This window comes from Lissotriton vulgaris, chromosome 7 (assembly GCF_964263255.1).
Source record: "Lissotriton vulgaris chromosome 7, aLisVul1.2, whole genome shotgun sequence".
Lineage (NCBI taxonomy): Eukaryota > Metazoa > Chordata > Amphibia > Caudata > Salamandridae > Lissotriton > Lissotriton vulgaris.
In genome coordinates, this window is record NC_141695.1 from 1,204,548,644 (window position 1) to 1,204,570,929 (window position 22,286).

Consider the following 22,286-nt stretch of genomic DNA (forward strand, 5'->3'; position numbering starts at 1 on the left):
GAGGACAAGAATGAAGGGGCTCAAAGGGAGCACACATCAAGAAGGTTAGAACCAGGTTCAAGTCCCACTGAGGCATCACAAACGGAACAGGTGGATACATGTGTGCGATGCCCTTCAAGAATCTTGTTACAATTGGGGACTTGAACAAAGAAGGCTGATCAGGAAGCCTTAGAAAGGCCGAAAGGTAGCCCTTGATAGTGCCCAGAGTAGAGCCCTGCTGGGCAAGAGAGAAGAAAAAGAAGAACCTCGGAAAGAGGGGCAGAAAGAGGATCCACAGCCTTTGCTGTGCACCATGCCACAAATCTGTTCCACAGACAGGCGTATACCGACTTTGTGGAGGGACGCCTGGCTGCCAGAATTGCATCACAGACTTCAGGAGGCAAGTCAAATGGCCTCAACTGCCGTCGCTCAATCTCCAAGCATGGAGGTGGAGACTGGACAGGTTCGGGTGGAGGACCGTCCCCTGCTGCTGCAACAGAAGGTCCTCCTGAAGGGGCAGGCGGATCGGGGGACCGACTGACATGCTGAGTAGCTCGGGATACCAGTACCTTCGAGCCCAGTCCGGAGCCACAAGGATAACTTGGGCCCGGTCGCGCCTGATCTTCTTCAGCACTCTGGGCAGAAGTGGTATAGGCGGAAAGGCGTATAACAGACCGCAACTCCACTCGCGCCGAAAGGCGTCGCCATGCGAGTGCCGTCTTGGAAACTCCAACGCGCAGAACTGACGACATTGCGCGTTCTCTTCTGTGGCGAATAGATCTAACCAAGGCTCTCCCCATCGCAGAAAGAGGCCTTGCGCCACGTCCGAGTTCAGACGCCATTCGTGGTCCATCGAGCACCGACGGCTGAGTTCGTCCGCCCTGGCGTTCAGAGAACCTGCCAGGTGTTGAACCGTCAAAGTCACGCCCTGACGTTCCAGCCACTGCCAGAGGCGCAGAGCCTCCTGGCAAAGGGTCCACGACCCAACTCCGCCCTTTTTGTTGCAGTACCACATGGCGGTGGTGTTGTCGGTGAACACTTGCACTACACTCCCGTTGACAAAGGGGAGGAATGCCTTCAGTGCTAGACGAATCGCCCGCAGCTCCAAAAGGTTGATAGGGAGCCGGGACTCCGCCGGAGACCAGAGGCCTCCGATCTCTGCCTCGCCCATGTGGCCTCCCCAGTCCTGGAGGGACGCGTCCGTCACAACTACGTGCTCCGGGTGGGGTAGGGAGAGGGATCAGCCACTGACCCAATCGCGGTCCATGAGCCACCACTGCAGTTGTCTCGCAGTGCCCTCCGAGATCAAGACATGATCGGACAGGTTGCCCTGATGCTGGGCCCACTGAAACTTCAGGTCCCACTGCAGAGCCCGCATCCGCCACCGGGCGTGATGCACCAGAAGGATGCAGGAGGCCATCAGCCCCAGAAGCCGCAGCGTCAACCTGACCGAGACTCGGGATAACAGCTGGAAGATTGGAATCATAGCCTGTATATCCCGAACCTGCTGTTCGAAGCCCGAAACTGCGCCGAGTCGAGAATCGCTCCGATGAAGAGGAGCTTCTGAGAGGGACACAGGTGCGACTTCAGCACATTGATGGAGAACCCCAGCAAATGCAGGAGGTCGGCCGTAGTCTGGAGGTGGCTGACGACTATCTGGGGCGAGCCCGTTTTTAACAACCAGTCGTCGAGGTAGCGGAAGACTGAAACCTTAACCTGCGCAGATGAGCTGAGACCACCGCCATCACTTTCGTGAACACCCGTGGGGCGCTGGTAAGGCCGAAGGGGAGCACTGTAAACTGAAAGTGCTTTTGGCCTACTGTGAACCGCAGGTAACGCCGGTGGGCCGGCAGGAAGGGGATGTGAAAATAAGCGTCCTGCAAGTCCAACGCTACCATCCAGTCTTCCGGGTCCAGGGCAGCTAGGACCTGAGCCAAAGTCAGCATCTTGAACTTCTCCCGGAGGAAGCCGTTGACGTTCCGCAGGTCCAAGGTAGGGCGTAGGCCCCCTTTGCCCTTCTTGGGTACCAGGAAGTAGTGGGAGTAACATCCACACCCTACTTCTGGCCCAGGAACGCGCTCGATGGCCCCCTTGGCCAAGAGGGCCGTGACTTCCTCTTGCAGAAGTTGCAAGTGATCCCCCGACACGCGGTGGCATTGCGGTGGCATGGATGGAGGGGTCGCCTCGAAGGGGAGGGAGTAGCCCCTTCGGACGATCTGCAGCACCCACCTGTCCAAAGTGACTGTGCGCCAGTGGGAGAGGTGATGGCGAACCCTGCCTCCCACAGGCGTCACATGGGCCTGAAAACTGACTAGGAAGGTTTGGAGGCGGGTGCTGCTGCGGGAGGTGTGGACTGGCCTCGCCGTTGTCCCCGACCGCCGCCACAGCGGTTTCCACGTCCGCCACCGCGCTGTTGAACATTTTGCGGCGCGTGGCTGGCAGTACGTGGGGGGCGCCCCTTCCGTGGCCACGAAAGGAGCGAAAGGCACCCGATTGCTGGCGTGGGGCCGCGAGACCCAAGGACTTGGCCGTAGCCCTGGAGTCCTTAAAACGTTCCAGCGCATGGTCTGCCTTGTATTTGAAGAGGCAATGGCCATCAAACGGCATGTCCAGGAGTGTGGCCTGGACATCGGCCGAGAAGTTGGCGGACCGCAACCAGGCGTGGCGTCGAACCGCCACAGTCGTTGCCATCGCCCTGCCCAGTGAGTCAGTTGTGTCCAGTTCACACCGGATAGAAAAGCGTGCTGCATCTCGGCCCTCCGCAAGGGTTTGGGCGAGTTTAGCCTGGACATCCTCCGGGCATTGTGGCAGCACCTCCGCAACCGTGTCCCACAGAGTGTGGGTGTAGCGGCCCAAGAGACAGGCGGTATTCACAGACCGCAGCCCTAAGCTAACAGACGAGAACCACTTCTTCCCGAACTGTTCATATCTCTGGGATTCTCTGCCGGTCGGGGCCGACAGGAATGCGGTTTGGGAGCTGGAGGCCTGGATAACCAGACTCTCAGGGTGGGGTGGGTGGACAAAAATCATGGGTCGCCCGGGGCCGGGCGGTAGCGTCTGGCCACGATTCTATCCACAGGCGGACCTGTGGCGGGCTTGGACCAAGTGCCCACAAGAACGTCACACAAGGCCTCATTGAACGGCAGCAGAGGCTCACTGGAGCTTGACTGCGGTTTGAGGACCTCAGTGAGGAGGTTAGTCCTCACGGCCGCGACGGGGAGCTTAAGGTTTAAGGCCTTAGCTGCCTTCGTCAACACTACACTATATGTAGAGCCCGCCTCCGAAGCCTCAGTCGGAGGGGAGCTAAATCCAGTGTCTGGCGAAGTGTCAAGACCACTGGCCTCCCCAAGCTCATATGTCCAGTCCTGTTGAGACTGGCAATCTAGTGCCAGAGGGTCCTCAGACCCCTCCCAATCCTCCTCCTCGTCACCCGTACCCTGCAAAACAGGATCAGCAGACGGGGGCTCCTCGTGGAAATAAAAATCTCCAAAGGCCGTCGGATGCGGCGCCCAGCGGCGCCGCTGTGGCGCCAGAGTTGGACCGAAGGAGGCGTTTGGGACGGCGTCCACAACAGGCGCGACACTAGTGGGGCCGGCGCGGGTGAGGTCTTAAGGTCGACCGGCGACGACCCGGATCCGGAAGCGGATCCGGTGAGGTCCTGCGCGGCCGAGACCGAAGTCGCCGGCAGCGTCAGGGCCGAAGCACCCGGTGGCGTCAGGGCTGAGCACCCGGCAACGTCGGAGCCGAAGCACCCGACCCGCTAGGACCTCCGGTAGGGGCCGTTTTGCCCGAAGGCGCCACGGAACCCGACTGAGGAGGGAGGGACCTCATGGCCATGAGGTACCGCTCAATCTCCGGCTTCCCGCCGTGCCGTGCCCAGGGACCCGAAGGTGTGGGGCAGGCGGCGACGCTTGCGACTCTCGCGGAGCCACGTGGGCGGTGTAGCCCGAACCCCCGGCCGCATTGTGCGAGCGTCGGGGCAGGTCGGAGGAACAATGACGTCGCTCCGACCTCATGCCTCTTACCTGAGGACTTGGAGCCTGACGACCGGTGTCCACTCACGGAGCTTCGATGGCTCCGACTTCGCGACCTGTCCCTCGACCCCCCGTGGGACCGGGACCGGCACTGGGACCTGGAGCGGCGCGGGGCTGACTGACTCAGCTTGAGTCGCTTGCGGGACCGCTCCCGCCTAGCCTTCAACGTCAGGGCCCGGCAGTCGGAGTAGGTTCGATCGTCATAGTCGAGGCCTAAGCACTTCAGGCACCGGCGATGGGGGTCCGTGACCGACATCAGTCGGTCGCACTTCGAGCAGGGCTTGAACCCGGGCATCCCTACCGGCACCGATAGTCTCGAAGACTCGATAGAAAAAGAGTGATCAAAAAGATCAAAAGTTCAGACAAGAAGTGACTGGGGGTAGAGGTTCTACAGATCTGCGCTAGCTGGCGTGGAAAAAAGAAGAACTGACGTCAGCGCGCATGGGCGGCGTCTAAGTACTCAGACGACGTCATTCCGGCGCTAACGTCGCCGACGGACGAGGAGCCGCAGACGACGCCTACCGACGCGCAGGGGTATTGCAACGCAAAAGTTTCCGGATCCAGTCTGACGCCTGGGGATATTCTAAGGTAAGGAATCTATCACTAACGTGTCTCTTTCAGATCTGTGATGTAGGGTCTCAAAGATCATCGTGGTGGATATCTTAGGGACCGACATCGCTATATTTGCTCGCTCCTCGACATAACACCTCATTGAAGGTAGGGAGATCGCCCACAAACCCGTGATGGATGTGTATAAGTACAAGTAGGAGAGTAATCTCTCCTAGAGGACTTGGAAGACGAAGTAGACCTAGTGCGAGGTCTTCGAGGGCTTCTCCTTGAAGAAGAATGCAAGGATCTAGATCTGTCCCTTGAATGCCTCAGACAGGATCGTGGAGAGCGTGATCTTGGTGGAGTTCTTCTTCTTGAAGATACCACAGTGGGTGTCCTCGATCTTCGTGAAGATCTCCGAGGAGTTCGAACTGGAGACTGAGACAGGAAGAAGAGTAGATACAGGAGTAGTCCGAACCAATACTGCTGATAGACTTCACCTTCTTCCGCCGAGGATCTTCACCAACTTCCTGAGAGCCCTCCGATGAAATCTGTACAATATTAAGTTCAGGTGACTAATATCTTGAGAGAGAAGGAGATGCACCGACTACCTCCTCCGAGGCTCCAGCATGTTCTTTGTCCCTCAACGTAGATGGCCTCGACGTCAACTGTCCCTCCCTCGACGTCAAACCACGATCCGCACATAAGGAGCCGGAAAAAAGAAATGACCTAACTGTCACCTGTGGTGCATGCTGGGAGCATATGGGTTCTCTGAGGTTCTTAAAGGCAAAGTACCTAGATTCTTGGAAGTCTTAAAGGCGAGGTGCCAGTTTTCTTTTCTGTCCCAGGATAGTAATTCTTTTGCAGCCTATGGGCCAAACTGCCTTCAAAAACTTGTGTTTTTTCCTTGTTCTGGAAAATAAAGAAATTCTTGTATGAATTATGGTTGCTGGCTCCAAAGTGGACACCATAGCTAGAATCTAGAAAGATGCTCCAGACTTTGTGAAGTCCTTAACAAAAGTGACATATGGGCGGAGGTAGAGACTGGATTATGTTTTTTGTGCTTTTACGGAAGGTCTATGAATACTAATGTGGGCTTTCATGACAAAGAGTTATTGTAGAAATGCCCTTGCCTCCTGCAGACCTAACCATGAAGGGCTTGACTTCACATCCCCTGGCCTTGGAATGCATGCAGCTAAATGTCCCATCAGGAATGAGTCTTGTTTGAAGACTAGGCAACATAGACAGACATTGTTGAAATACAAAACTGACATCAACCATAGACAAGTGGAAACCCTCAAACTATGAACTGTTGTGGTGTGTTACATAACCCTTTGAAAAGGATATACAATGCTGAAAATAATTTTGGTTATTGGACAAAAATCAGGCGAGGTGCCCAGAACCATGTCCGGGAACATAAAAAGGTACCAATGTCAGTGGGTGTAATACAAGGCTCTGACTTCACATTCAGAGGAAGTGCCAAAGTTCAGGCTGGAGCATTACGGCACCACTCTCCACCTACATCGGACCCACCCTCCTTCCCCCAACAGCACTTCGATTGCATGGTTAATAACAGATTTAATCAAAAAATTAAAAAAGCCCTTAGGATTACTCAAAGCTGTGCCACAAGCACTGGTGAGAAAATCCTCAGTGGCATCCTTAATGGTAAGTAGGTTCTGCGAAATATCAGGTTCTATCAAAAATCACTCAGCAGCATAACACCTTTTAAATCAACTTAGTGACAAATCGTTAAAACATTGAGTCTTTCAAACCCAGTTTTGTAATGAAGATGTTTTACCATGGTTTCTATGGGGCTACTGAATTCTCTACAAAATAGATTAGTTTGGTGGAGCAAAGCAATCCATTACAAATATCTAATTATGCACACTATATTCAAATAGTGCGCAATCAATTAAAACATTTCAGCAACCATGGATTTCCTGGAACTGTTATATTATTAACTTCAGCTTTAAACCATAGCCTAGAAAAATCTTTTTACTTGTAGACGTTTAACTAATTTATACAACACTAACTGAGGTTCGACTAAAGTAGTTAGCGACAAGATGTGTCCAATCTAGCAAACAACTGAAGCCAACAACCTAGGTGTCCAGCTCAGCTTCTACACAGATCATTCGCACATCACTTCCAACCTCTAAAACATGGAACTTTACAAGCCTGCCCACAAGGTTCTCCCTTACCAAAAAATTAAATACGATGAATTTCAAAATAGTTAAAGCAAAAACTAAATAAGATAGCAGGATTCAACTCTACATTCAAACAAGAAACTTGATAGAAAAAGCCCCACCCCAAAACGAAATTAAACATATACCAGAGGTTAAAGCATCCAACAAATGAAACAACCTAGAGCTTGCCAACCTTAAAAGAATATGCCGGAATCTGGAACTTCAATGGCGCAGATCCAACACCGATGAGGACAATACACACTGCAAAATACACATGAGGGGAGTATCACAAAGCAGTTAGAAGGGCAAAAAAGTCATATTGCACTACTCTGATCATAGAGGCAACCAGTTGAATGATTTAAAAGATAGTCTATTTATTGACGAACCCTGAAGTCTCAAACCTCCTTTCACCATATAACACTGGCAAAAGTATGACTTTCTTTTCCACAAAACTATTGGAATTTCCCATTGCATACCCAGGAGCCTCCTAAGTAACAATTAATTCCCTCTGCAAACCTCTAGCCCCATCCTAAGCACACAAACCCACCGGGCATGCATGCCTAGCTGTCCTTTACCAAAGTTGTAAGTCAAAATGTTTGTCACTAACTGAACAGAAGCTTCCAATTCACCTTGAGACCAGAAGGTCATAACTCTCTACTGCCCCTTCTCAAACCTTCGGTAAACCATCTAAATGGAAATGGAGGCTTAACAGCCATATTCTAGAATGTACATAAAAACAACTTGCTCTGACACAAGTCAAGTCTCGAACAGAAATGAGTTGTCTAAGACCAATTTCATGTCATAGTTAAGAAACAAATTTTGCCACTCTGCCTCTTAGTAGATTACAGTAGAATACATTACCATATGCTAATTAAACTGATACAAAAGTGGATAGATATCTTGGGACCCACCGGAGTTCAGCCACTCAGTTCCCCAAAACAGCAAACAAGGTCAAAATTGCAAAACTGAGGCTTCAAAATTTAACTTCAAGTCACTTGTGTAGGCAGTATAAAAGGAAATTTAACTGGACAGCAAAATCCACTTACCAAGTTAAATGTGGATTACACTAACATACAGGCACTGCCTAGAACACAAATTTAAATCAGAGAAATAATATTAACAAGTATAGATCCTTTACCAGCTAGGATGAAGGAAAACTACTATATAGACGTAAAGAAGCTCTACCAGACTGAAGCACAAAATGTAAACTTATTTATCTCTTCGTTCTCCGCCATGGATAGTCTCTCTGAATACTTAAGGAGTACATCTCCGTACACATACCAGAATACTGGATCAATTTTTAGAAAACACACTGGCAAAGTGGCAGAACCATTTTTAAATTCCTAGTGTCGTCAGTCTTCCTATCATGCTGTGCAGGGCCAGGCAGGCAGTTTGTTCTTTAAGTGATCACAGTGAAAAGGCCTTTTACAACTACACTTTGAAGCCTGGGGAAATGGGTGCAATGTGTATGGACTCTGAGATAAATGCCCATAACTTAAAACTACTAGGTTTATAGGTTAGTAACTTTCCTTCTCTCACAAAATTGTCTTGAATATTCATAAGCAGGTAGAATGGAGAACAATATCCTAAATAATAAACCATGCATTGTAGGAGGAACTAAAGGTAGCAGAGAAAGGAAGCAAACGCTGGTAAACTGAGCAATCAGATTACCAAGGGAGGCCTAGCACACTAGGGAATCTGTCCTGAAACAACACTTAAGCATTATGGACCACTGAAAAGGGCAATAACGATTGTTAAGAGCCCCAGGTGCGAGCATCTAACAGCCGCTATAGCCCAGGAAGAAGGGCTACATTGCTAATATTAAATTCCAGCTATTTGGGGTAGAATGTTCTAAACTAAAAAATGAGAAACAGGAAAGAAACATTGAAATACTAGAGCAGAAGGTTTGCACCAGTCATTTACTGGCCCTGACCCACTCCACTGTCTTCCATAAAGTTCTCAATAGGGCAATACTTAACCCCTTTAAGAGCAAACTTCCAGGGAAGCAGATGGCCTCCTTTTATTTTGTTAAGGTGCACAGTTGGTCCAGACCAGTTTAGCATTGTGATTCACTGGAGTGTTGCTTATATGCAGCATTTTAGATGGTATTCTCCTTAGTAGGCAGGAGCTAGTCATTCTCTCCCTAATAGCCTTCTAATGACAGACCTCTTCTTTATCACCTATAGGTGAAGTCAACCCTTCTTGTTTACAGGGATATCAAACCCCAGACACAGAATTCACAGTGTCATGGGAGATTTTTTGAATTTACATGGCCAAGATAACCAACACTTGAACACTCCAACTTAAACAGATGATCAAAAACATTTTGCTTCGCTTCTCCCTAACTGCAAGAAGTTAGGATAAGATGGTAGGGAGCCTGGAGTGGTGGGTACTTATCTAACTGCAGATTTCTCACCTGAATACTCTCCAGGTGCCAGACTGGATATGGAAAACATTTCTTTAGCACTGCCCCCGCACACCAATGTACGCTGTACAGTGTTAACCTTATTCTGTACCAATCCGAAAGTGATGCTGCAGAGTTGAACAGAAGCACCGGCCTTTCATGCTGACCTTTTTTTAGATGCTAAAAAGAAGCTGCTCCAAACAGGCAGATGAAAGGGCAGCGAAGAATTTGCAGTTAAATAGAGTATCCACCATAAAGAGCATCAGTAATCTGATCTTCTGAAGGATATCGCTACTCGCATTTGCCACAACTTAGAGTAGATATCAAAGGAGGCCCTCCCCTGGTAGAGGGTCTATAAAGTGAACGAAGACCAAAATAAAAAGTTACTACTCTTTGGTAACAATCTTTCTGGCAGAGACTTTCTACATACAGATTCTTCACCTGAGAATATTCAACAGGTAGCCCCACGTCCAGCCGCACTGCTGTGATGCGCTTTATTTTCCGCGTTAGTTCGTTAAGGTAATATGTCTTTTTCATTATCATTTTCAGTCTTCAACTTCCAGTGTTTCTCAACATTTCATCCACTCGCACGTAAACGGAGTCAGGATGAGACGAGGAATAAGAGGGACGGAAGTGAGGGCGTGAAGAATGGTTTTTGAAGATGTAAGTTAAAGGAGGAGAACCGGGTTTTAAACATCACGGCAGGTATGAATGTTTTCTCGCTAATAACGGTATACACTAGTAAAAGAAGCATAGAACGACTAAGTTTGTTGGTCACGGGGTTTATAAAAGGAAGATAAGAGAGAGTAACAACTAGTCGGTTTAAAAGGGACATGGAAAAAGGTGGAGGCACCATTGTCATTGTGTTAAAATAGCAGATAAGTAGCGTTTGAGGTTATTCAAACATGTTTAAAACAAAGGGTCGTAGCCATTCATGATACTGAACACTGAACAACAATTGAAGAAATAATAAGTGTATGTTATAGATGAAATCAATGTACTATTCACATGCATATGTACTTTAAACTAATGGCATATATTTTTATCGTTAGCCGTAGTTACCCCTGAAGAAGGGCTTTTGGCCTGAAATGCATCAGGTTTTTAATAAACACTGCCTGGAATGTACAATGCACTAGTCATGTTTCAGTACGAGGCCTCGGCACTACAGTAACATTAGAAGCTTGGGAAATGGCATAAGGACGTTTGCATGCGAGTGGATGAAATGTTGAGAAACACTGGAAGTTGAAGACTGAAAATGATAATGAAAAAGACATATTACCTGTTAAAAAATGTAACGAACTAACGCGGAAAATAAAGCACATCGCAGCAGTGCGGCTGGACGTGGGGCTACATGTTGCCCCACATTTCGGGCTGATTAGAAATTACCGTGTCAATTGGGCAAGGCACGCATTCCAGCGACGCACGCATTCTTACAATCGATAACACATTTGGATGAAAAAAGTGTGCAGCCAGTTTCTCTTTTCTACTGAAAAATATTCAACAGGTGTCAGTCTGGGTCCGGAAATCTTTGAAGCAGTACTCCTTTACGCCATAAGGTGGTGCCTATGGCTCAACGCAGATGTGACCAGCACTGACCTATAAAGGTGCCACCTATGCGAGGTCTATGGCGAAGATGACAGCCAGTACAGACATGTCTTACTGAGCTCCGCACCGAGAGCTGACTGAGTCCTGCTTCATCCTGCACCTGGTGCCCAGCAGACCCCAACTCACGTGAGGAGCTCTCCCACGGACTGCCTTAGAGTGCTAGCCTTTAACTGGGCGATAGCCGGACTGCTATGGGCGACTGAGGTCTTGCATACAACAGTAGGGGAAGGGGACACCGCACAAGAAAATTAGTTACTTACGTGTAACTGCAGTTATCCAGTAGTGGCATCTTTCATAGATTTGCATGCTTGAATTATTCACCGAAGTAGTAGTCCCACGGTACTATAGTAAAGCAGTATGTATAATTATCCTAGGCTATAATGGTTTAGGCCATAAGTTTAATAGCTTATGTCTTTTTTTTTTTAAAGAAAAAGGACCAAACAAACTACTACCAATCAGGTGTTGGCACCCTCTAAAACCTTCCCAAGAAAGGATGAGTCCCTCAGCTTTTCAAGCACAAGTGAAAATAACCTCCTTAGCTATAAGGGGAGACACTGAGTGGGTCGCATGTGAATCTATGAAAGATACCAATACTGGATAACTGCAGTTACAGGTAAGTAACTTATCTTTCGGAGATTCGTGCTAGAATCCGAGAAGCAAGCAGTATTGAATATATATATATATATATATATATATATATATATATATATATATATATATATATATATAGTAAGCATTCATATCTATAACAGATAGATAAATGACCTAAAGGAAAAGATTTAATACATAATACACAACTGTATGATATGCATTAGAATGCTACTGTGAATCAACACTATGTAAAGAGGATCACCTTATTGAAAAGGGTATAGTAGCATTGTGCTGATTCTAGGCAGTAGTGCTGCGCTAATTTGTGGATGCCTGCAAACAGAAGCTGAAGTGGACATAGCTCTCGTCGAATTTGCTTAAGCTTTCGTTGTGAGCAGTTTGCCAGCTTTGGAAAAGCAAAACTGAATTGCTGCTGAAATCCACCTTGCTATTGTGGCTTTGGCAACTACTGTCCCTTGACGAGATTGACTAAGATACTAGCAGTTGATCAGTTTTGAGAATGTTCTTTGTACAGCGGAGATAGAACTTAAGATATCGCTTTATGTCCAATGTATGAAGTGATCTTTCAGCCTTTGATGCCGGGTTAGGGAGAAAAAAAACGCAATAGGATAGGTTAATTGAGATGAAATTGAGTAGGAACATTAGGAATGAATTTCAGGTTTGTTCTGAGAAGTTCAAACTCTTCAGTGAAATGCAGAAAAAGCTCTTGCATTGAAAAAGCCTGAATCTTGCGGACTCTTCTGGTGGACGCGAGAGCGAGTAATAGTACAACCATTCACGTGTGGAATTTTAATTCAGCTTTGTGAATGGGTTCGAAAGGCTGTTTCATGAGCTGTGAGTACCACATTGAGGTGCCATGGTTTGGGAGGGGCACACACTGGTAGGAAAGTCCTGAACCAACCTATCATGAACTGTTTTATCACTAGTAGCACAAAGAGAGAGAGGGATTGCGCTGATCGTCTGTATCGTGAAATAGCTGCAACGTGAACCTTGACCGATGCATGCACAAGACCCGATATAGCAGAGATAGGATACAAGGCAGGATCTCTTCAAGAGATGTTCCTAACTAGTGTAAATCATTCTAGTGACACCATAAACAGAATCTTTTCCATTTCAACTTGTAGGTTTTATTGGTATTTTTTGCTCGTGCTTTAGATAATATGTCTTTACATTCTTGAGAGCGGTTAGGTTTCAAAACTCAGAAGTCATGTGTGTAAATGGAGAAAGGCGAGCTCCGGGTGTAAGATCTGGCACTGGTTTATTGTTATGCAATAAGAAGTGAGGGACTCCTTTGTGAAACCAAAGGAAATAGGGTACACAAGTACAAAAAGGAAGCTTATTCCTTGGATATAACACACAGATTCATCCAATACAACAAGGGAACGCGCTACAATTACCATCAAGAGGGATTGCTTTGATGACACTGGCCGTGCGTTATATCTTTAGAGCGCAGTACAATCCGTGACCGGAATCCCATCCAAAATGGCGGCACAGTGAGTTTTGTTGAGTAGCGTAGGTGGACAAAACAGCACCGTGTTCTTCCGCAGCTCAGGTCACGCAGGGCAGGACGGGGAGCAGGCCCACAGAAAGAAATCTCACTGGAGCGGGTAGCCTTACTCCAACATGCTGCCTGCTTTGGACAATAATAATCGACAACTCCAGCTACAGAACAGGACACCCAATATCCTGCTCCCTGAGGTTTTGTACTGACAGCATTCGGGGTTAAGGAGGCATTTTGAGCAGGCATGAGTAGGAGTGGATCGCCGTGAGGACCTAGGCATTGACGAGGGGGTGGGACCATGCCTGACCCGGAAATGGAACTGACCTGACTCGAGGTATTTTACCTTCAAAGAGACCCAAGTAAGCCCTTTTCTTGCCTTCTTCCTTGCCTAATGCTATCAAGCCCTTTCAGCTCACCAACCTCCGTCCTGCCTCAGATGCCTGACCTTAATATGGCGGACCTACCCGCAGTTGACCACCACCAAATTGGTATTCACCCACCCCCTTCTCGCTCCACAGGGCTGCAACAAAGAGAAACACCTCCAACCACACTAAACTACATGGACTGGCTCTCCGTGCTTACACCAGCGAGGCTAGGGATGCTCTCCCACCAGGCTCCCCCATCGGATCACCCATCATGACACTGAATATGTGATTCATCTATTTTCTTTAAATGTTTTACTAGTAACTGATGTAACTTTTTAACTGATGTTAACTTTGTCACTTTTTGGAAACACTTTTACAGAGCTCCAATACCTTCCGGTCTAGCCAGCGATCTCACAACCCTAACAACCAACTACCTTTCAACCAACAGCTCCTCAAGAACTGTCATCATTTTTGTTGTGGCTAATTTATCGTTAATTGAAGAGTAAGAGGGATATACTTTGGGCAGATTTTTCCCTTCGTCTTTTTGTTGTATCTCTCCCCCACCCTGTTACCCAACCCCTTACCCCTCTACATTTCCTCTGACCTCGTCCTCAAATATCTCTTATATGTTCTCCCTGCACACGAGGTAACCTGTAACTTATGTAATTTTGGAACAAAAAGGAGGCCATGTAAAACGCTTTGATACCTTCGGGTCTAAGCTATTTTAATCCTGAATTTTGAGACCTGAGCAACATGGCTGATGCCCGGTGGAGCTGCTAGACAGCTAATGAGGAGATTGGTCCTTGTTTCCCCCTCGACCGTCACCTACCCAGCCGGACATTGGGCACAGTCTTCCTAGTCTCCCTGCTATGGCTTCTTCCTCCCCTCCTTTACTTTGAATTATTTCAACCTCGTTGTTTGTTTACTGTACCTTACTATGTTAATACGCTATGGTAACTGATGTAGATTGTAACACAAACTTCCTCTGGTAAAGCCCTCCGATACCTCCGGGTCTAGCCAGCTCTATGTAAATTCAAAACTGGTTCCTGTTTGCGGAGACCTGAGCAACATGGCTGATATCCGGTGGAGATGCTAGACAGCTACTGAAGAGATGGGCCCTGGTTTTCCCCTGACCGTCACTTACCCAGCTAGACTTTAAGCACAGTTCCTCCTCGTCTGCCAGCTACTGACTCCTTCCTTCCCTCCCACAAATTCTTGCAACATTATTTTTGTGTACTGTACCTTTCTATGCTCTTGTAACTGATGTAACTTTTAACGTAACGATCCTAAATGTAAAGCGCTCGGATAACCTTTTGGGTCAGGTTCGCGCTACATAAAACTTTATAAAATAAAAATAAAATGAATTCTGACTAAAACACATTAGTATGTATACAAAGTCAATAATGGTAAAGATAAAAATAGTGAAAGAAAAAGAAAGCCCATGCAATATGCCAAGAATCAAAATCAAAGCTAGAAGTCCATATAAAAGAATTTTATTAAAAAGGAGAATTTTTATAAATTTCATGTTAAAATTATCAAAAAAATAAACTAAAAACAATTCCATAATATGTCATACAATCAAGAAAAGCAAGTTCATACACTTCCCATGTTGGATGATAAGGGACAAAGAGCCAATATCAATCCTAACAGTTACCCCACTAGAGAATAAGCGACAGACAATACATTTTGTCATAAATTGTGACACATCCGTAAGAAACAAACTGTTGGCTGCAACTCGATACACTCTTGTCTGATTGCATCTGTTGGACCAGTCAACTACTGAATTGTGTCAAAGAGCTGCGTTGACGCGCTTCGATGGTACTCTTGTATTTACACCATCTTTATCAAGACCAGTTTATATTACAAATTTGTCCTAATATACCTCAAATCAAAACCTTATGAAGTAGAAAGGACTGATTTTGATGCCAAAACTAGTACTGCTACTATATGAAACTCCTCACAGAAAGGGTATTATGCCGGCACCTCATACCTAGTTGCAGGGCATTTGCTTGTTAAAAGTTTTTTGTTTTTTATTATTGGAGCAACAGTCTGAAGTAGTAGCCTTCTTACTTCGGTCACAAAAATGTTGGCACATTAGAATATCTTGAAGAGCTCTACATATTTAAAGATTATCTGCTTTCGCTATTCCGATGTCTGGAAATAGATTAAATAGACGCAACCACTGCATCCAATGGGCATTCCCCCACGACCCAGGGAGGAAATACTGACTGTCATAGAACTGGCATCTAGAGTTGCCGATTGTTGTGAAGAGATCCAATGCTGGTTTTCCCCACAGCAAGAATATATTGTCCGGTTACATTAGATCGACCTCCCATTTGTGGCAATTTTCTTTGGCTCTGCTGAGTGTCTCTGCTAAGGCATAGTGCACTTTGGACACATGCTCAGATTTCAGGACTATCTAGTGGGTTGTGAGCCCATTCCAAAGCTCTTGGGCTTCATGAGACAGCGTCAGTGATTTTGTACCTCCTTGTTAATATAATACATGTTGGTCGTATTGTCCGTACGTACGTACGTACCAGCACCTAGGATCTCACGATATGTGGGAGAAAAGCTTGAAGGGCAGGGTAATAAAGATGGCTTTAAGCTCAAGGTTGTTGATGTGCATTGATTTCTGAGATGCTGACCACTTTCCTTCGATCTATAGGTCCTGTAAGTGTACCCCCCAACCATCTAATGAAGTGCCTATGGCACCAATGGCATAAACGTGAGGCCATGAGAGAGATGCAATATCTGCTACCTTTAAGTTAATGCTTCTACTGTCCTTGGGGTTATGGTTATGAAATCCTCGAAGGACCCTTGTGATTAAATCCATTGGAGTTGCAGCTCCCCCTATAATGGACTCTTCTTGAGGCGTGCCAGTGAAACTAAGCTGATTGCAGAAGAAATCATTCCCAGAAGGGACTTGAACATCTTCAATTAAACACTTTTTTCTTGAGATTTTTTTAGCCAATTGAGCTAGTCTCTCCGGTCTTTCCTGGGAGAGGACTTCTTGTGGACTGTACCCAGGTCGACTCCTAGAAACTGCATTACTTGAATGAGTAGTTAAAGATTTTTGATGATTTACTGTGAGGCCCAGCATGCAAAAGAGTGACAGGCACACTTTGGTAGCTCTGGCAGCTGCGTTGAAGTTGTAGTTTTTAGCAGCCAGTCGTATAGGCAGGGAAATACCTGATCACCTTGTTTCATGAGAGCAGCTGCTACGGGGGCCAAACACTTGGTAAATGTGCGAGGGGAAGATTTGAGGCCGAATGGGAGGACTCAGAATTGGTAATGTGTACCAGGAAGTATACATCTTCCAGGGCTAGAGAAGGCAAGAAGTATCTGCTGTTTAAGAGGTGGAGAATGCCGGAGAGCGTAATTATTTGTAAGGATTGGTTGCGGAAGAATTTGTTTAGGTTTCTGAGATCCAGAATGGGTCTCCATTTCCTCGTTTTCTTGCGTATGAGGAAAACAAATGGAAGTAGAATCCTTTAATTTCTGAGCAACTGGAACCTTGTCTATCGATCCCTTGGCAAGCATTATGAGAGCCTCCATTTTTAATAAGTGAAGTCGGGGTGTGGTGGGGGTGCACGCCCTTTGACAGTGTTTGGTGGTTGTTCTGTAAACTCCTGGGTATGGCACTATGTAACTAAGTCTAATATCCATCTGCCCGATGCACAAGTTACTACTTGTGTAACGATATATCTGTAAGAGACATTAGTTAGTGATAGATTCCTTACCTTAGAATATCCCCAGGCGTCAGACTGGATCCGGAAATTTTTGCGTAGCAATACCCCTGCGCGCTGGTAGGCGTCGTCTGCGGCTCCGCGTCCGTCGTCGGCGTCGTGAGCGCCGGGATGACGTCATCGGAGTATATAGACGGCGCCCATGCGCGCTGACGTCAGTTCTGATAACACAGCTTTTCCGCGCCAGATACGCAGAGCCATGATAGAACTAACACTGGTGCCATTGAAACTAGGGCCCTGAAAGGGGATGACCTTAACCCTAAATATCGGTTCGCAGAACGGGGAGGATGGGAGGGCGGTAAGGAATCTATCACTAACTAATGTCTCTTACAGATATATCGTTACACAAGTAGTAACTTGTGCATCTGAAAGAGACACGTTAGTGATAGATTCCTTACCTTAGAATAGATACCCCAGCAATACCAACCCCGGTGGTGGGTCTGCGAACCAATATCACACCAGAAAGTCCTGGAGGACGGAACGGCCAAAGAAGCCATCCCTCCGGACTTGACTGTCCAGACAGTAGTGTCTTGCGAACGTGTGCAGCGAGGCCCACGTGGCTGCCTGACAGATGTCCTGCAGGGGGACACCGCGGCCCAGGGCAGTTGTCGTTGCCGTGGCCCGAGTGGAGTGAGCCCGCAATCCAGCCGGGGGCTCCTTCCTCGCCATGGAGTAGCATGCTTGGATGCACAAGATGATCCACCTGGAGATGGTCCTCTTGTGTACAGCCTTTCCCTTCTTCGCGCCCACGTAACCAACGAAGAGTTGGTCATCCACCCGGAATTGGCGAGTGCGGTCCAGGTAGTAGGAGAGCGCACGTTTTGGATCCAGACGGTGGAGCCTCTCTTCCTCTTTCGAGGGATGCGGAGGCGGAAAGAAGGTGGGCAAGGTGATGGACTGCCCGATGTGGAAGGCCGTGACAACCTTGGGCAGAAAGGAAGGTCGTGTACGCAACACCACCTTATCAGGATGAACAGATAGGAAAGGCGGAGAAGAAGAAAGAGCCTGGAGCTCACTCACCCTCCTGGCAGAGGTGATGGCAACCAGGAAGGCCGTCTTCAGCGTAAGGAGACGAAGAGGACAGTTATGAAGTGGCTCAAAGGGAGCACACATCAGATAGGTGAGAACAAGGTTCAAGTCCCACTGGGGCATCACGAAGGGAACAGGAGGGAACATGTGTGTGATGCCCTTCAGAAATCTACTCACTATAGGGGACTTGAACAAAGAAGGCTGATCTGGTAGCCTCAAGAAGGCTGAAAGAGCAGAGAGGTACCCTTTAAGAGTGCCCAGAGCAGAGCCCTGCTGGGCAAGGGAAAGAAGAAAGAGCAGCACTTCCGAAAGGGGTGCCGAGAGGGGATCCACAGCCTTTGCTGCGCACCATGCCACAAACCTATTCCACCGGCAGGCGTATACCGACTTAGTGGAGGGACGCCTGGCTGCCAGAATGATGTCACAGACTTCGGGAGGCAAGTCAAATGGCCTCAACTGCCGCCGCTCAATCTCCAAGCTTGTAGGTGGAGACTGGACAGGTTCGGGTGCAGGACCGTCCCCTGCTGCTGCGACAGAAGGTCCTCCCGAAGAGGCAGACGAATCGGGGGATCGACTGACATGCTGAGTAGCTCGGGATACCAGTATCTTCGAGCCCAGTCCGGAGCCACAAGGATAACTTGGGCCCGGTCGCGCTTGATCTTCTTCAGCACTCTGGGCAGAAGTGGTATAGGCGGAAAGGCGTACAACAGGCCGCAGCTCCACTCGCGACGAAAAGCGTCTCCGAGCGAGTGCCGCCTTGGAAACTCCAACGCGCAGAACTGCTGACATTGCGCGTTCTCTTGTGTGGCGAATAGATCTAACCAAGGCTCTCCCCACTGTCGAAAGAGACCTTGCGCCACGTCCGAGTTCAGACGCCATTCGTGATCCATCATGCACCGGCGGCTGAGTTCGTCCGCCCTGGCATTCAGAGAACCTGCCAGGTGTTGAACCATCAGAGTCACGCCCTGATGTTCCAGCCACTGCCAGAGGCGCAGAGCCTCCTGGCAAAGGGTCCACGACCCCACACCGCCCTGTTTGTTGCAGTACCACATGGCGGTGGTGTTGTCGGTGAACACTTGCACCACGCTCCCCCTGACAGAGGGGAGGAATGCCTTCAGTGCAAGACGAATCGCCCGCAGCTCCAGAAGGTTGATGTGGAGCCGGGACTCCGCCGGAGACCAGAGGCCTCTGATCTCCGCCTCTCCCATGTGGCCTCCCCAGCCCTGGAGGGACGCGTCCGTCACAACTACGTGCTCCGGCTGGGGTAGAGAGAGGGGTCTGCCACTGACCCAGTCGCGGTCCGTGAGCCACCACTGCAGTTGTTTCGCAGTGCCCTCCGAGATCAGGACATGATCGGACAGGTTGCCCCGATGCTGGGCCCACTGAAACTTCAGGTCCCACTGCAGAGCCCGCATCCGCCACCTGGCGTGACGCACCAGAAGGATGCAGAAGGCCATCAGTCCCAGAAGCCGCAGCGTCAACCTGACCGAGACCCGGGATAACGGCCCGAAGATAGGAATCAGAGCCTGAATATCCCGAACCCGCTGCTCGGGTGGGTAAACCCGAAACTGCGCCGAGTCGAGAACCGCTCCGATGAAAAGGAGCTTCTGAGAGGGACACAGGTGTGACTTCGGCACATTGATGGAGAACCCCAGCAAGTGCAGGAGGTCGGCCGTAGTCTGGAGGTGGCTGACGACTGTCTGGGGCGAGCCCGCCTTCAACAACCAGTCGTCGAGGTAGGGGAAGACTGACACCCCTTGCCTGCGCAGATGGGCTGCGACCACCGCCATCACCTTCGTGAACACCCGTGGGGCGCTGGTAAGGCCGAAGGGGAGCACGGTAAACTGAAAGTGCTCGTGGCCTACCGTGAACCGCAGGTAACGCCGGTGGGCCGGCAGGACGGGGATGTGGAAATAGGCGTCCTGCAAGTCCAACGCTACCATCCAGTCTCCTGGGTCCAGGGCAGCCAGGACCTGAGCCAAAGTGAGCATCTTGAACTTCTCCGTACGGAGGAAGCCGTTGACGTTCCGCAGATCCAAGATAGGGCGTAGGCCCCCTTTGCCCTTCTTGGGTACCAGAAAGTAGTGGGAGTAACAGCCACGTCCTACTTCTGGCCCAGGAACGCGCTCGATGGCCCTCTTGGCCAAGAGGGCCGAAACTTCCTCTTGCAGAAGTCGCAAGTGATCCCCCGACACACGGTGGCATTGAGGTGGCATGGATGGAGGGGAAGACTCGAAGGGGAGGGAGAAACCCCTTCGGACAATTTGCAGCACCCACCTGTCCGAAGTGACTGTATGCCAGTGGGAGAGGTGATGGCGAACCCTGCCTCCCACAGGCGTCACATGGGCCTGAAAACTCGGACTAGGAAGGTTTTGAGGCGGGGGCTGCTGAGGGAGGTGTGGACTGGCCTCGCCGCTGGCCCCGACCACCGCCACGGCGGTTCCCACGGCCGCCACCGCGTTGCTGAACATTCTGCGGCGCGTGGCTGACGGTCCGTGGTGGGGCGCCCCTTCCGTGGCCACGAAAGGAGCGAAAGGCACCCGATTGCTGGCGTGGGGCCGCAAGGCCCAAGGACTTGGCCGTGGCCCTGGAGTCCTTAAAACGTTCCAGCGCATGGTCTGCCTTGTCGCCGAAGAGGCGACGGCCATCAAACGGCATGTCCAGGAGAGTGGCCTGGACATCGGCCGAGAAATTGGCGGACCTCAACCAGGCGTGGCGTCGAACCGCCACCGTCGTTGCCATCGCCCTGCCCAGTGAGTCCGTGGTATCCAGCCCACACCGGATGGAAAAGCGTGCCGCATCTCGGCCGTCCGCAAGGGTTTGGCTGAGTTTAGCCCTGACCTCCTCAGAGCATTGTGGCAGCACCTCCGCAACCGTGTCCCACAGAGTGTGGGTGTAGCGGCCCAAGAGACAGTTGGTGTTCACTGACCGGAGCCCTAGGCTCACAGACGAGAAGACCTTCTTCCCGAACTGCTCAAATCTCTTGGATTCCCTGTCGGGCGGGGCCGACGGGAATGCGGACTGGGAGTTGGAGGCCTGGATGACCAGGCTCTCGGGGGTGGGGTGGGTGGACAAAAAGCAAGGGTCGCCCGGTGCCGGGCGGTAGCGTCTGGCCACGTTCCTATCCACAGGGGGACCTGTGGCGGGCTTGGACCAAGTGCCCAGCAGAACGTCACACAAGGCCTCATTGAACGGCAGAAGGGGCTCCGCGGAGCCGGACTGCTGTTTGAGTACCTCAGTGAGGAGATTAGTCCTCACGGCCGCGACGGGGAGCTCAAGGTGTAGGGCCTTAGCTGCCTTCGTCAACACTACACTGTAAGCAGAACCCGCCTCCGAAGCCACAGTCGGGGGCGACGTAAATCCAGTGTCTGGCGATGTGTCAATACCACTGGCCTCCCCAAGCTCATATGTCCAGTCCTGATGAGACTGGCAATCACGTGCCAGAGGGTCCTCGGACCCCTCCCACTGCTCCTCGTCACCCAGCTCCTGGAGACCAGGATTAACAGCCAGGGCCTCCTCGTGGAGATAGAATTCTCCGACGGCCGACGGAATCGGCGCCCAGCGGCGCCCCTCCGACGCCTGAGGCGGACCGTAGGAAGCATTGGGGTCGGCAACCACTACGGCTGCCGGGGACGACACCTGAAGGGACGTCGCCGGTGAGGTCGCAGGGTCGACCGGCGAGGTCCCGGATCCGGAGCCGGATCCAGCGAGGTCGCGCGGCGCCGGGACCGAAGTCGCCAGCGGCGCCGAAGCACCCGACGTCGTCGGGGCCGAAGCGCCCGACCCGGAAGGACCTCCAGACGGAGCCGATCGGCCCGAAGGCGCCACGGGAACCGACTGAGGAGGGAGGGCCCTCATGGCCATGAGGTACCTCTCGACCTCCTCCTGCGACGCGCCGTGCCCAGGGACCCGAAGGTGTGGGGCAGGCGGCGACGCTTGCGACTCCCGCGGAGCCGCGTGGGCGGTGTCGCCCGAATCCCCGGTCGCATCGAGCGAGCGACGGGGCGGGTCGGAGGACCGATGGTGTCGCTCCGACCTCTCATGCCTCTTACCTGAGGACTTGGAACCAGACGATCGGTGACCACTCCCGGAACGTCGATGACTCCGACCTCGCGACCTGTCCCTCGACCTCCCGTGGGACCGGGACCGGGACCTGGAGCGGCGCGGGGCCGACTGCCTCAGCTCGAGACGCTTGCGGGACCGCTCCCGCCTAGCCTTCGACGTCAGGGCCCGGCAGTCGTCACAGGTTCGATCGTCGTGGTCGAGGCCTAAGCACTTCAGG

The 22,286-nt window shown here is 50.3% G+C and overlaps 1 protein-coding gene across 6 annotated transcripts in view; it reads right to left on the bottom strand.

Annotated features, from left to right (window-relative positions):
- LOC147703187 (uncharacterized) overlaps positions 1-22,286 on the bottom strand; it is a 901,849-nt gene that overhangs the window by 19,114 nt on the left and 860,449 nt on the right. For 4 of the 6 annotated variants that reach the window (XM_086931717.1, XM_086931714.1, XM_086931716.1 and 1 more), the window contains exon 15: positions 6,939-7,006. The exons of the other annotated variants lie outside the window; for them this stretch is intronic. In XM_086931717.1, the coding sequence (XP_086787843.1) occupies positions 6,940-7,006 (67 nt within the window). In that variant the 3' untranslated portion in view covers position 6,939. The remainder of the gene's footprint in view (positions 1-6,938; positions 7,007-22,286) is intronic. 6 annotated transcript variants of the gene reach the window in all.